This window comes from Lactuca saligna, chromosome 4, assembly GCF_052625555.1.
Source record: "Lactuca saligna cultivar CGN05327 chromosome 4, ASM5262555v1, whole genome shotgun sequence".
Classification (NCBI taxonomy): Eukaryota; Viridiplantae; Streptophyta; class Magnoliopsida; order Asterales; family Asteraceae; genus Lactuca; species Lactuca saligna.
The window spans coordinates 174,268,219-174,284,665 of NC_136420.1; the positions used below are offsets into that span (position 1 = coordinate 174,268,219).

The following is a 16,447-nucleotide window of genomic DNA, read 5'->3' on the forward strand; positions in this document are numbered from 1 at the left end:
TATGACAGTATCTTCGTTTGTAGCTTTTTTGAGGGCGTCCATATTACAACTCAACCCCAAAAAATATATTTTTACGGTTGTAGCGGATTGTTTTTTACTCGACAATACACACCACTTCTATTCTACTAAATAGTTTTTTTAGATTTATGTTTTGCACAATTAACTCATTTGTTCAATAATGTTTCATTTACTCGTCTTATTATATTTAAAGTTAGAGCTTCATTATACCATTTGGGTAACTATTTTTTTTCTAATCTATAAGTTTAAACATTAAATTCATATGATTTTACAATCTACATGAACATAAAACTATATATGTGATAACAGTCACGTAAGTAATTTACAACAAATTGGATCAACTTATCCAAGTTATATTCATATTTACTAATCACAAGGGGGTAAGCATCTAAAAAAAAGCCCTAGAAATTGACCATATTAAACTCCACACTTTAGTTTATAGACAACAGTAGGTAGCATTCTCTTTATAATAACTCACAGCAAACACAAATACAACAAATCAAAGCCAATTTGACCATGGTTCATAGGTCAACGCCCTCATCAAGACCTTTAGAACTGATCATCACATTTGAATCTATTTGCTTGTCGAATTTCTTTTTCCTTCTTTCTTCAAACTCTTCAAATCCTTCCATCTGAAACACCAAATGCCTATTTCATTAAACATTTTAACGTTTTTCGTGCTTACAGAATATGATCATGCAATGTAATGGCCTATTCCATTCCGTTCTTTTGCTATTCCATTCCATCCAACCAAACGGAATCAGAAAAATGAAACTTGAAGTTTACCTGCTGGAACTGATCCATAGATATGGGATTACCATGCAATGAAATATTCTGCAGAACCTTACACTCTTTCAATAAACTTGGAGGAATCTACAATATAATAATAATAATAATAAAATATTAATTTTCCCATTAAAGATAACTGTTTCAGATGGGACCCACTTTTAAGCTACCTGTTTCAAATTGTTATGGTCTAAGCAAAGTGACTTCAAATGAATCAGACTGCAAACCGAAGTGGGAAGTTCTTCAATCGAATTTTCTGAGCCAAAAAACAAACCATGAAGTTAATAAACTAAAAGACATAATCTTTGAAAACTTTTTTTCTTTTTTAAAAATAAAAAAAAGAATACCATTTGCTTGTAGCTCTTCTAAAGAAAAGCAGCTCCCAACAGATTCTGGAAGAGACTTTAGTTTATTATTCGAGACGTTTAGTAGCAACAACTGCATTTTTAGAAATTTTAATGAAGTTACATTCCTAAAAAAATTGCATAAAGATTGATATTAAAAAAAAATATATATAAATATATACATTCACTTACATTCCTCAAGCTTCCAATGGTTTCAGGAAGACTGGCTAACAGGTTACTAGAGATAGACAACCTCTCAAGTTTCACCAATTGGCCCACTGAACACATAAAACATTTTGTAAAAACACCAAAAGATTTTAAGAATATTAGAAAAAAAAGGGAATTAAGATATATGTGATTGTAACAATTTATTTTCATTAGATGGTTTATTGAGAACATTTGAAACCAAATTTCCAACACAAATATATATAAATGACATGCTTGTTTTATAAAACTATTTGGTTTTAGAGAATAAGGAAAATACCTTCATCTGGCAATGTGGTAAGTTTATTTCCATCGAGTATGATAAATTTTAAAGATTTAAGTTTCCCAAGATTCATTGGAAGACGCTCAAGTACATTATTTGCTAAAATCTGAAAACAAGGTGCCACTATGTCAGATCTTGAAATGTTAAATGTTAAAAGAAAGCTATAAGATTTGTTTACTTTTTACAAATTCCAAATTATAAGAAAATAGAAATGTAATGATGCAAATGTTGAGTTTATACCAGCCTCTGCATATTGATTAGTTTGCTGATCTCTTCTGGGACATCAACTGCATTAGCCACAAGATAGATATGGTGAGTTCATTACTTCATTGGAAACAAAATGTCTGATTAAAAATTGAATACATGTTATTGAGGAATTTAATGACTTTTCAAAAACGAGATAATTACCTAATTTGTTGTGTGTTAGATCAAGTGTTCTTACAGATTTATCCAGCTCTAGAACTTCATCTGGAAATGACTGTTTAACACATATAACATCAAGTTAAAACATTAAACAATATACCCCATGGTTTGATTCTTTGAATCCATGTTCCAAATCATAATCAACAAACCCCTCGACTGAGATAGACAACCAAACAGTAATTAAAATAGAGAGAATCCTCTGTTTATTTAACTTGTTTTCCAAAACCCAATTTCTGTGTGAATGTAATAGCAGATAAACTATTACTTTAGATTGACAATACTTCATTTAATCGCAGATAACTACTTTCCTGCACAGCTTCCCTATGTTTATCGACATAAAAGTTTCAATTTTAAAGATAATTTGCAAAATCCGAAGAGAAAAAACAAACAGCATAACTACAAAGTGAATTTAGGGGATTCAATGTTTAGTTTTGAATTTTAAAGGGTAAATACCTTCAATTTTCCGTCGCGTAATGCTACAATGCCCGTGGCACGCCATCTAGAGAGGCGGCTGGATTTGGAATCAGCACTCTTGCTGGCAAAACATCCCATTCTCCGCCGTCTGATTAATCGCAACGGAAAGGGCTTGTAATTTGCTCGGAGGAATATTAATCGCAAGGATAAGTAAAACTAATTAGGAATTTTATAGGTTTGAGAAAGTGGAGTCGTTCGAAGTGGGTTGAAGAAGTAGAAGAAGACGTTTATGGCGATGCAAATGATGACGAAAATGGCGAAGACTTTTGATCGGGTTGGGTTTTGCGCCGATGATATGGCGCGCACCGTAATAACGTGGTCCACATGACGCGCCAAACTGACGCAATGAGCAATTAATTAGTCATCTGTAATATTAGAAAAAAAGTATATATGTGTCTAATTCTATTAATCATTTTAAAAAATAATTAAAATTTTGTTAAATCTTCTTCAAAATAGTTATCAATTTCGAAAATGGCAGATGACATCAGGGAAAAGCATGTATTGTTTGAAAAAAAAATAGTTATTTTATAAGATCTACTTTCGAAAAATAAAATATCCAACACAATTTGTATGTTTATTATCATTTTTCTAAGAAAACAGATGAGTATTTTGTATTTGCTTATATCAATGGTATATGCACTTGGAAAATGGTGAAGGAATATAATTTAGGATTTTTGTTAAAATCTACGGTGGAAATTTTTCATAAGATATAAATTTAACTGATTTATTAAATTTGATAAAACTTAAGCTCTAACAGCAAAACCATTACATAGCTAACGAAACTCGAGGATAATGATATGTAACAGACAAAGTTGAGTTTTAAGCTTTAAGTAGTAAATATGAGATCAATTAGCTTTCCAGGAAAAAAATTCTTTGAAGTAGAAAAGCAATAAACCTACAAAAAAAATGGTACTAATAAACCAAATCCGTTAACAATTAAACATGCAGAAATTGGTGTCACAAACTATTTACAATTTGAAAATCGACTTCTACAATTGAGTATTAATGATGCTTACACTTTTACTTACGTGTGTTTCTACTCTTAACTTTGGCATAACGATTGTTCTTCATCATCATCACTGTCATACTGTTGACATAATGATCCCAATGCATTACTTGTATTTTTGCCTTTATCATCTTCTTGCTTCTTTTCATTTGCTTGTGTTTTTGCACTTCCAGCCTCTAATGGCTTCTTCACAACAGAAAACTTCACTGCTGAAGACTTGAAAACAAAACTTCTCAAACCCCTTCGATCTTCTCTTTTGTTCAATGTGTCATGATCAATACTGGTTTTTGTCAAGTAATTTGTTAGGCTCTCAGAAACCCTCCTCTTCTTAAACTTTCTTGATCCATGGAAGATGGATTTTATAAGGGCTTGATCCTCTTCTTGAAGCTTGTCCTCCTGCTGTAATGGAGATGATCGCTGCAAGGCTTCAAAAATTGCATCTAGGGTTAGATTTGCGTGTCTCGAATTCATAGACTTGATTTCATCCAGGGCAGAAATTATGTTCATATGTCTGTTTGAATCAATTCTTCTTTTCTCCGAGGACTTCATGGGATCTGCGATCTCTTTAGCATCTCTTCTCTGATGTTCTTCCTTTACCTCATCCTCTGCACGCCAATGCTCAAAATTCCTTGTGGCACCAGACTCAACAACATAATCGGAGTTTTGTGAGTCTGTTTTAATGGTAATCTCGGCTGCACATTGGGTGCATTTGAAATAAAACCTGAAGATCTTAATCCCAAGATACGTTTCTCCAATCACCTCTTCCTTGGGTGAATTGAACTTTGTGCCTCTGTAAATATAGTTGCCGCAAGTGATGCAGCGAATGCTCATCGGAAGCATCATTCTGACCTTCATTTGTTGATTTTTGGGCATTCTTGGAATTTTCGCAGGATCAAAATCGGGGGGATAGTACTTATTCAACACCTTTCTCTCTGCCATTTGATCAAACCGAAGGAAATAGGTTAGCAAATCAACAGACTCGACCCAAAGGAACAGAGAGTAGATAATGTTTTAGTGTTTTTTCTTACACCCCGCTCCCGAAGCAAAGAAAAGAAGAGAAAGAGAAAAGAAAGTAAGGAGAGAAAAGAAGAGAAAAGAAAGGAAAAAGAAATTGTCATTTGTGCTCCCGAGTTGGAGAGAAATGGAAGGAAAGTTAAACATTTTGTTATTTCTTTTCAAATCCTCCCAACTCGGGAGGAAAGTTAGGAGGGAAAGTTTTCCTTCCATTTCCTTCCACTTCCTTTAATGAAACTCGGGAGCACCATTCTCTCTTACTTTCCCCTCATTTCCTCCCATTTCCTTTCTTTTCTCTCTTTAAGTTGAACTCGGGAGCGGGGTGTTAGTGAAGAAGATTGAAGAGAGGAGGAGATTTGTAGTTTCTGTGAATTTTGAAAAAAGAGGGGCGTAATTATATATATAGGGATAATAAAAACAATCGCCCCTACGAGATATCTAATTCTTTCCTAAAATAAATAGGTATACTAGAGTGTTGGGTAAGGGGGGTGTCAAAAAAAAATCGAACCTCATTAACTCGATTTGACCTTAACCCAAATAAGGTAATTAGGGTCAGATTTAATAGGGTTAAAACTTCAAATCGGGTTATTCGAGTTAACCCGACAAACCCAATTTATAGTTAGGGTAGGGTCGGGTTTAGGGTTGATTTTAAGAAAAAATTTGAATTTCGGGTCAACATGATTAGGAATTTACAACCTTTACAAATTCCTTCGTTCTCTACTTAAACAATACAAAAAAACTATAAATGTTTTGAAAATGTAAACATTTGTGACTCTAGAAGTATATGAGGGTCAAGTAACTCCTAATTGTGAAGTTGAAGTCCAAAAAGATATTGAACCTCCACATATCAAAAGTATTGGAGTCGTTGAGAAAGTAAAGATTTTATTGCGTCTACTACTTATTTTTATTTAAACTAACTATAAGCAATGATAATCTACATGGTGTTCATCGATAACTAGTTGTTGAAAGTTGAGCTATTTAATATTGATAATGGAATAATTATTTTGGCTGTGGTGTGGTATGCATGCTCTTTTGTAATAAGCAAGAGGTCCATAACCTTATATTTTTAATTTATTTCAGTTTTATGGATTCATGACGGTTAGCAAAAGAGTAAAAAATATGATTGACCTATATCAAAAATTGCACTGCTGAAACAATCTTATATGTATTCAAATTAAGTACTAGATGTATTAACCCGGCTAGCCCGGACCTATTGATCCGAGACCCGATTCACCCAAACCCGACTAACCCATACCTTAATAGGGTGGGGTGTCGGGTTAAATTATTTTTTGTGAAAACCCGACTAACCCGACCCGTTTAACCCGAAACTCAATCGGGTTGGCCCGATTAACAACCCTAGGCGTTATTAGCTTGTGCGTTGCTCCTCGTTACCACAATAACACGTTATAACGCATTTTTTTTTGTCTTTTTCCTAATAACGTTGACACCTACCAGTCTTATATTATACTTAAAATATTTATTTTAGTTTTGAATTACTATTTCGAAAAGATCTCATTTTATCATTTTGAATTATGGGTATGTTTGGGTTAGCTTTTTAATATCAAAAGTGATTTTTAAGAAAAATGTTTATTAACTTATGACTTTTATGAAAAGCTGGTTTTAAAAAATGTTTGGATGCGAAAAGCTGCTTTCTCAGGAGTAAAATGGTTAAAAAGCTAAAAAGCTAGGATTTTCCAACTTTTTGAAAGTTTTATTTTTTCCTATCGAAAAAGTTGTTTTAAAAAACGTTTTTTAAATAGACAAACACTTTTTTAGCTGCTTTTTAAAAAGCTAAAAAACTAATAAGTTTTTTTTTAAAAGCTATCCCAAACACCCACTACTTAGTTTTTGTAATATTTTTATTGATCCAAATAGTTTTTCGAAAAAGTTAGCTCTATCTAGTTAATTATATGTTTATTTTTAATAAAGACGTTCATGAGGGTCTAAAGAAATCAATTTAACAACGTCCAAAAAATGAGTTTTACCAAAGATAGCCATACAGACACAAAAAACGACCAACATTCTATAATTTTCGCAGATACCCTTCTGCTAAAATCTCAATGATCTGACAAAATTTTGTTTGTTTATCCATAACCGAAAAAAGTGATTCGGTTCTCTTAAATGCAATCTATTTTTGGTTTTAGTTTGATATTCTATTTTAAACGATCCCTTGAATGGGCTTATATTAATGATTATTTTGGATGTAACAATAAGTAGTTAAAACGATAATAATGAGTAAATTCAAACGAAAAATGATACAATTTTGTTGAATATTAATTTCTATTTTATAGGGCTCTAGGGCTATACGGATTCGAACCATAGACTTTCTAGTAAACAAGTCCAACTTATTAGTATCAAGTTCAAAGACCCAACATGCATTGTGCAAAAAAAAGTTTTTTGTTGGGTAAAACGACATCGTTTTGAGGCGTAGACTGCTAAAAACTCTCCGTTGACTACAAAAATCCATCTAAATTTTCGCAATTATGAATGACGAAAATCTAATTTCTTGCATAACTTTAAACCTTCATAACTATTTCATACGAAATCTATTTTTAGTGATTTTTTTTCATTGTGTTCTCTTTAGTAAGAACTATCTATGGACATATCACTTTCTAATTTTGAATGATGGGAAGACATACATTTTTAGGTCCAAAGTAGGCTGGTTAGTGAAGAATATAAAATGCCAAACTTTAAGCCTTCATAACTCTTTTATATGAAGTTTGTTTGAGATGATTTTTTTCATTATGTTCTACGTAACAATGGATACCCGGATGTATCACACTTAAAATTTGAAGGTTATAAAGTTGTATTTGTAAGCTCCTTAGTAGGATGGTTGTGATGTTTTTGAAATTTTCCAAATAACTAAGATCATTAGGTGTGGACAACTAGATGTAACACCATTTTGGTGCCACATCATATGTCACATCATTAATGGTGTTATAACACCAGGTGGAAAAATGGTCACCATGTTGTATCCTCTTATAACACAAACTTTTTTCCATTTTATAATATATTTTTTATTTTTTTCAATTTTTTTTCAATTTAGACAAATATTTTTAAATATAACATAATAAATAAAACATAACGTTTAAAAATTATGAATAACATATAATAATTTTTAAAGATTAAAATTAACATAGAAATTAAATTATACATAACATCCAATAATAATAATAATAATAATAATAATAATAATAATAATAATAATAACAATAATAATAATAATAATAACATCAAAATTAATATATATATATATATATATATATATATATATATATATATATATATATATATATATATATATATATATATATATATATATATATATATATATATATACAACGTTATTTATTATCGTTATTGTTACCATAGAAGATATAATCCGTCAAGTCTTCTTGAACTTGCATGTGTTTATTTGTATCCTGGATGTCAAGAACGCGATGCAAATACTATATTGTTCCTGGTTGAAACTGAACGTGTCTGGGCTCCATTGGGATATAGTGTGTAATATTTCGCCCTTTATCTTCTACTACCATGTTATGCATTATGATATATGCATACATGATATATTGTAGACTTTCTAAATCCAATGGTCGTGCTGCATGTTCGACTATATGTCACTTCGCCTTCAGCACTCCAAAAGCACGTTCCACATCCTTACGTGCTCATTTTTGTCTTCTTTTTAAAAAAATTGTCCTGTTCTTCAACCGGGTGGCGGAATGCCTTCATAAATGTGGAATACTGAGGACATATTCCATCTGTAAGGTAATACTCTTATTTGTATTCGTTTCCATTCACCGTAAAAGGAGCATCTGGGGCCTTTCCATTCAAAAGATCGTTGAATATTGGCGACTGATCAAGAACATTGATGTCGTTGTTGGAACCCGCAACCCCAAAAAATGCATGTCAAATCCATAAATCTTGAGAAGCAACAACCTCCAAAACCAACGAAGGTGATCCGTGATGACCACTTGCGTATTTCCCTTTCCATGCTACCGGACAATTTTTCCATTTCCTGTATGTGCAATCAATACTTCCGATCATTCTGGGAAACCCATGGTGTTCTTCATGCACCACATATAATTCTTGCAAATCATGCAACGAAGGTTTTCGCAAATACACGTGTCCAAATGTTTTGATAACACCCCTTGACAATGTATACAAACTCTCCCTTGCGGTTCTTTCAGACATTCTCATATAGTCGTCCATGGTGTCGGGTGACTCCCTCATAGCCATCAAACGAATGGCCGCAACACATTTCTGCAACGTTGTAAACCCTTTTCTATCTCTAGCATCATATCTCAATTGAAAAAATTCATACTTAAACATAAATTAACTACAATTTAAAAATATATTGCATATGTTGTAAGTTTAAAAAGAAACATGTAGTAAATTTTTATTTATTTTGTATAAAAATATAGTAAAGAAGCGATACCGCTTTCCAAAGCGTTGGCGATTCGTAAGAACACATCCATACTCAAACGAAATCTTCTTTTGAAGTCCTTCGCCCCGTATACACAATTATCCGCAAAGTAATCGCGATATAGATGCTCATGTCCTTCCTCGCGATTTCTATTTAACATCGCACGTCTCGTTAGCAGCGGGGTTGGGTCTAGTTGTAACAGGTCATTAGTGTAATGATGATACATCATCCTGAAGAATATATCGTTATCGGAATCATCGACGAGTCAAAAGGATCCATAATTTTTTTTGAAGATAATTGAGGTTATATAGAGAGAAAAAGAGAAGGTATGTGTACAAAATTGTTTAGATAATAGGTATTTATATAGGAAAAGAATAAATAATTTTAATTTTTTTAATTAAGTCAAAGGTTTAATACGCCAACGGTCAAATTTTTTCTCGTTTCACCCGGTGGTAACGGCCACGAAATCCACTGCAACGAGTTGGGGGCGTGTTCCCCTCGTTAAGACGGCGTTGCGCCTTGCCACCTCAGCCCCGTCTCTTCTCATTAAGGCCCATACCAGGTAATCTAAGAGATTGGCAAAGATCTTCCATAATCGGTTAGTTATTTATCTCTAGATATGTTTTTAATGTTTTAAGCCCAAAAATTAAAACCTACTGTAGTTAGTAGGATATTTTTGCAGGTAACAAAATAGTTTAACTTATGATTTTGTTTAGTGTTGTATGATGTTGGGTTGATCGGTTTGTTTAACGGGCTAATGAGGAATGGCACGAACGGGTGTCATGGGTTAGATTTGGATAAATAGAAAACTTGGTTATTAGTTGACTAGGTTTGGAGGAAATAACGTGGCTTAGTTGCCACTTAGATAGGAGCACATAGTGTAGCAAGTTTGTAGCTTAATTTGTTATTTCTTGTTATTTAAATAGATGTAGTTATACTCGTTGTTACAGGAGAGGTGAATAAGAATCAGAAGGATAATTCCTCCATCTCTAAAATCTCTTTGCTTTTATATCTGTTCTACTTCATGTATTAAGGGGCCTGATCCAACAATTGGTATCAGAGCCTAGGGCTCATGAAGAGGTACAAGGCTGTTTTGAGAGTTGACTTTCGAAGGGGAGGAGCCTTCGGGTGCAAGGTTGCCATCGCAGCGGAAGGGGGTGTTTGGTAGTGGGTGCTCGATTGGAGGTTCCATTTGATAAAAATGGCAGAATATTAGTCGTTGTGTACAGCAGGTGGCTACGGTTTATTGCATTGATTTTCCTGGTGAAGTAATTCGCAGCGGATGGTTGTGGTTTTTTGGTTTGGCTTGTTTGCAGCTAAAAGAAAACAAAAAAAGAGAGAAGCTTGGTTTTCTTGACTTGTAACGGTAAGAGAAGACTCTTGGAACAGGTAAAGGATTGAAGTTATCATAGGGAGGTCTCGACATTGGCTGCAGTGGTAGTTAAAGGAGATTGTGATAGAGTTGGCTTTGGATGTAGCCGAGGAAGAGGTCGGGGGTCTGGGAAAAGTTGAAAAAAGACTTTGGATGTGGCCGAGGTGGAGTTCAGGTGTCCGGGAAAGGTCGAGACTCGTAGTGGTTGCTGTCTTTGTAAAGCAGGTGGCTAGAAGATGGTACAACCATATAATGTTGGTTAAAATAGCATATGATGGGTGTTAACAAAGATGAAGGTGATCGTGTTTCTCACGATTTTCGTCGGTGCAGAATCCAGTGGAGATGTTCTTGGCTATTTTGACAGTGATTCAACATTGTTGTGGCATTAATGGCTCACAGTGGTGGTCGTGAAGACATATGTTGAAATACGCAGGTCTGTTATGGAGGTTCGATCCCGAAGATGACAACAGATGGCTGTTGAGGATGCTTTCACAGTAGAGGCGTGAATTGAGTTGTCACCAAGAAGACAAAAAGTGAATCCTGGAACAAACTATTAAGGGGGTGATTGTTGGGTTAATCGATTTGTTTAACGGGTTAACGGGCAATGGGCGAACGGATGTCATGGGTTAGATTTGGATAAATAGAAAACTTGGTTATCAATTGTCTAGGTTTGGAGGAAATAATGTGGCTTATGTAACATCCAAAATTTTCAACCAATTTAAACTTTTCAAAAACAACCCATATTCATTAATTCATTACAAAAAGGTTTTCAATTTATTTATTATCAGAGTATTTCCCAGAACCACATCATAAGCACATAAAACATGAGGAGCGGTACGATCACGCCTTCGCCTTGCCACGATCTCCTGAAGTACCTGAAACAATACATTGAAAACTGTAAGCCCGAAAGCTTAGTGAGTTACCCCCAAAATACCAACCACATATACCATACACATAACATATCATATCATAAACAGAACAACCATGCACTTCGGGTCTACTGCGTGACTGGTCCGCCACACCGAGCCTTCAGTCCACCTGGTCCACCCTCTGAGTCTAGCCATATACATTGAGTCTGCAGTGTGGTTGGTCTGCCCGCACCGGGCCTTCAACCTACCTGGTCCACTCTCTGAGTCTACAGTATGACTGGTCCGCCCGCACCGGGCCTTCAGTCGGACTGGTCCACTCTTCGAGCCTCGGCACGTCTGGTCCGCCCTCGTGGGACCTACAGCCTTTCCGGACCGCTCGTTGGGCCTTCGGGATATCCGGTCCACCATGGGTATGTTGGCCTACAACACAAAGCAGGACACGCCTCAACCCAACCCTAGTCAATCAACCATGTGCACATAAACATATAATCATATAGCAATCCATCACTAATCAACCGATTTAGCAGATCACATACATAGCACACTCTAAACAAGACACCGACCTAACCGGTCACTAACATAACATCATCCTATATACCAGGATTCCGACCTTAACCAGGTCTCTAACATATACCATCCTAACTACCAGGATGCAAACATATAGCAAAGCAATAACATAACAACTACCCGAATTTCCATCTGATAAAGGGTCGGCCTTGGTGCCTTAGACCCTAGATATAGCGAGGATAACTCACCACACAACTGCTGACTGAAGAGATAAGATCACACTGCTCCAACCTCCAACACGAACCCCACCACTGATCAATACCAAATGACTGAACTCAATAAATACCATTAATTACCAAAATACCCTTGGAAGTCAACTGGTCAACTCTTGGTCAAAGTCAAAGTCCTCAATCAAAGTCAACCTTCCTGTGTGACCCTACTCGCCGAGTCGCCCCGTCGACTCGCCGAGTCCCAAAATTCTGAGTCTCTTCTCGCTCAACTCACCGAGTCATCCCTCGACTCACCGATTCACCGTTCAACCAGAAAAAGGTTAGGACTCGACGACCAGACTCGCCGAGTCCAAGGCAATATTCAATAGGCTCGCCGAGTTGTTCTTCCAACTCGTCGAGTTCATGCACACCTTCATCCAACTCGCCGAGTTCACCCATGGAACTCGCCGAGTCTCTTCAGTTCTCATTCCATACAGAGGCTTTTCAAGCCATGCGAGGACTCAAATCTATAGATCCACCCTTCTATAGCCTAGCCCTCACATAAAGTTGTAAACTTTACATGAAACCAAGGAGATATAAGCTCAAAACACTCTAGGGCTAAGGCTAAGGACAAAAGGGCTTCACCAATAACTCTTATACAGGAACTTTATGACATATAGGACCATCACAAGCTTAGATCTGAAGTAGCATCCTCAGATGCAAGCTTCTATCTCAAAATAGATCTCATATCAATCACCATACATGAATCCATGAAGAAATAACTTAAGGAAATGGTTCCTTACCCCTGAAATGAGCCCAACCAACTGTAGATTTCTGATCTCCCTAAGCTTCGTGATACAAGCCTCCAAACCTTCAAGCTTGAAATACCAAAGATCCTCCTCCAAGTTCTAATTCACTCAACAATGGGGTTTCCTCACGAATTAGGGTTTTTTGGATCTCAAATGGGTAGCAAAGAGGCTGAGGGAAAAACATAAGGTTCCTTATATAGGGTGAAAACCCTGAAAATAGGGTTTCTCATTCCAGCACCGACTCGCCGAGTCTAGCCGCCGACTCACCGAGTTAGTCACTAAACTCGTGACCTAAATCGCGACTCAACTCGCCGAGTCTATCCATGGACTCGCTGAGTCAATCCTCCTTTAATTACACCAAGCACTCTAAACTTGCACTTCTGAACTTGGGGTGTTATAGCTTAGTTGCCATTTAGATATGAGCACATCGTGTAGCTAGTTTTTAGCTTAATTTGTTATTTCTTGTTACCACACTCTCTAGCCTTATATCGCAAAATGACCAATAAAGAAATGAACACACAAATCACAACGAATGTATCGTGAATTAGCGAAGAGGCTTTTGTAAGATAATGATTTAGTGATTAACTCGTAAAATGAACTAAATTTATATTACATCGTCTCAATTATTATCCTTATGGTTCGTGAATGGTTAGGTTTCAGATCGCAAAGTCAAACTAATTATATGGTTTCTTTATAAGTGATGGGTTTTGAGCAATACATCAATCCTATGGTGTACATACAAACCATAATAGTTTTGGATCTAGTTTGTCTAATGAACATGTAATTGATTATCCAAAGCCATAAACCCTAGATCTAATATACAATTAATCATATTAACATAAAATAGCGTTTAGATCTAACCTTTGATTGTTATATAGCAATAACAATCAATCCTTAGCTGCAGAAAGCTTAGTGCCTCAAGTGTTGCACCTCTAATGGAGTCACAAACACCACTAAGCAGCTTGGATGAAGAGGGAAGAGAGGGGATGTGCCAAAAATGAATGGAAACCCTAACGGAAGAGTTAGCCACATTTTTGGTGCCTAAAGGCTCCTTATATACTTAGGCTATTAGGGTTATCAAGCTAGGAAACCCTAATTTGACTGCTTAAGCCCTAAGCAACCCATGGACTCCTTCTTTAGAAGCCTTAGATGGTTTCTAATGGGTTTCCCCATAGAATTCGTCCACTCCACCTTCTATGGAGTCCATAAGTCCATCTATGTAATTATCTTATAACTACACAATAAGTCCCTTAAGTTTAATTAATCTCTTTTAGTCACAAATTAATGCTTACTTAATTCTTGACTAATATTAATTAAACAATATGATTTCTCATTTAATATATTATTCTTATAATATATTAATAAATCATAATTAAACCTTTCTCTCCTTAATTCATCCTACATATTGCTATGGTGAAGGCAACCCCAAAGGGCCATGCTCATAATCGGGTCAAGTACATACCAAAATAGTAATGAACTTAAACGTTAATCATGTTGGATTAGTGTCTAAGTCCATAACTATTTTGGTATGTACTTGACCCGATGGTGCATGGTCCTTTTGGGTTGCCTTCACCAAAGCAACTTGATAGGATGATTTATGGAGAGTAAGGATTAAATATGATTTATTAATATATTATGGGAATAATATATTAAAGGAGAAATCATATTGTTTAATTAATATTAGTCAATAATTAATTGGTAATTAGTTTTGTGACTAAAAGAGATTAATTAAACTTAAGGGACTGGAATTGTAATTATAAGATAATTGCAATTTGGGCCATGGATTGCCTTGTATTAAGGGATGGACAAATTCTAATGGGAAACCCATAAGGAAATCGTCCATGGGCTTGATAAAAGGAGTCTATGGGTTGCTTAGGGCTTAAGCATCCAAATTAGGGTTTCCTTGTTAGATAACCCTAATAGCCCAACTATATAAAGACCCCTTAAGGCTCAAAAACGTGGCTAAGCTTCTTGTAAGGGTTTACACACGTTTTTGGAAGCTTCCAACCTCTCTCCTCTTCATCCTCTTTCTTATGGTGTTTGTGAACCATAAGAGGAGTGACACTTGTGACTCTAAGCCTTCCAAAGTCAATACAAGGAGGAATTAGGATTGTTATTGCTACATAACAATCAAGGTATGATCTTATAAACCTAATTACATATTAATATGATTACTTGTATGCTAGAATTAGGGTTTATAGTCTTGGATTCAAAGCATGTACAATAGAGAAACCTAGATCCAAGCATTAGGGTTTGTATGAGCACATAGGATGTCTTATGACCAAAACCCATCAGTGGTATCAGAGCCTAGCTTGGTTTCAATTGTATTGATGCATTGTATAACTGAAAAATTCGATTTTTTGGATTGTGGAGGCTGGACTCGCCGAGTCCATGGCTGAACTCGCCGAGTCCATGTAGACTCGACGAGTCCATGCCTGACTCGACGAGTCAACTCGTCAGATAATGTTTATCTCGGGATTTCTTGTTGTTTTTGCATATGGATAGTTACCTTATCATGTTAGATCAATATAAATCCGATTTTATGATATATATGACTATATTCTTGATCTAATTAAAGATAATTATCAATTAACAAGATAATTGTTTCCTTATAAGATAATTGATTAATTATTTTGAGTAAATTGATAAATTGTTTTGCAAGAAATCATTAAATAAATCAAATATGGATAATTATGTGATTAAATGTTAATTTAAAATTATTTGTTATTTGATCCTTGTTGTTATGAAAGGTTTCATATTTTCCCCTTTAGGTTTTATAGTTTAAATTTGAACCCAAAAGTTTTGGAGTTTTGAAATTTAAATAGTTAAAACCCTAATGTTTTGAAAAAGGTTTCAAAATTTGCCCTCAAGTTTTGGAATTTAAAAGTTGATTAAAGGTTTAATTAGAAATGTTAAATTCTAAAACCCTAGTAATGTTTTGAAAAGTTCAAATCACACCCTTATGGTTTTATTAATTAATTAAGGAGTATAATTAAAAGAGGTTTAATAAATCCATAAAAGTTTAGGTTAACCATTTAATTGAATTAAAAGTGTAATTGTTAAAGTTAACCATATAGTATTTTAAAAGTATAAAATACACCCTATACTATATATAACATTAAAAGTCTAACATTATATATATGTATGAGTAAAAGTCAGTCTTACCGTTAGTAGGCCTCATTCACGAAGCTGGTCTATAAGGGGTGTTTAAGGAAATTGCCTATAAAATGGCGATTGAATGGGTATCCACTCTTACCCACCACACTCTTGACTAGTGGAGGGTCATTAGCCGAACGGGTAGGATAGGACGAAACCTTCCATTATAAGTATAATGAAATACAAAGTAACTAAATGTTTTTCAAATTCCCAATCTTAGTTACTTAGGCAAAAGTGAATTGATGGAATTCCATGAAATTACACTTTGTGCCCTTGCGAAGACGTTAGTGGAGCGTGTGTGGTTTACCGGCACACTAAATGGTTCTAAGCAAAGGTAGCAAAGGGTGACTCAATGTTTGTCATAGTTCGGTGGAGCATGTGTGGTTTACCGGCACATCGAATAGGTGATTGTAACATGTGAGGGCACCATGTAGTTTGCATGGTTATTCACACCCGCTTTGTGATCCTCGGCATCCCAGTCACAAACAAGAGGGGCATATCAAGATTTAAACATGCCATTGAAATGTTCAATGAATCTCAAAGGATCTAG

The 16,447-nt window shown here is 35.2% G+C and overlaps 1 protein-coding gene and 1 pseudogene across 2 annotated transcripts; both read right to left on the minus strand.

The window, feature by feature from the left end:
- Window positions 1-294: 294 nt before the first annotated feature.
- Window positions 295-2,756, minus strand: LOC145043097 (plant intracellular Ras-group-related LRR protein 7-like). The gene is made up of 9 exons (XM_078991653.1): window positions 2,512-2,756; window positions 2,044-2,113; window positions 1,876-1,922; window positions 1,633-1,741; window positions 1,341-1,426; window positions 1,152-1,242; window positions 975-1,060; window positions 805-891; window positions 295-650 (listed from the first exon to the last, which is right to left on the minus strand). The coding sequence occupies exons 1-9, from the start codon at window positions 2,608-2,610 to the stop codon at window positions 540-542; spliced, it is 786 nt and encodes a 261-aa protein (XP_078847779.1). The 5' UTR covers window positions 2,611-2,756; the 3' UTR covers window positions 295-539.
- Window positions 2,757-2,763: 7 nt separating this feature from the next.
- LOC145043096 (uncharacterized) lies at window positions 2,764-4,555 on the minus strand (annotated as a pseudogene). Its single transcript, XR_013680898.1, has 2 exons — window positions 3,561-4,555; window positions 2,764-2,869 (listed from the first exon to the last, which is right to left on the minus strand). The product of XR_013680898.1 is annotated as an uncharacterized LOC145043096 (transcript).
- Window positions 4,556-16,447: the final 11,892 nt, after the last annotated feature.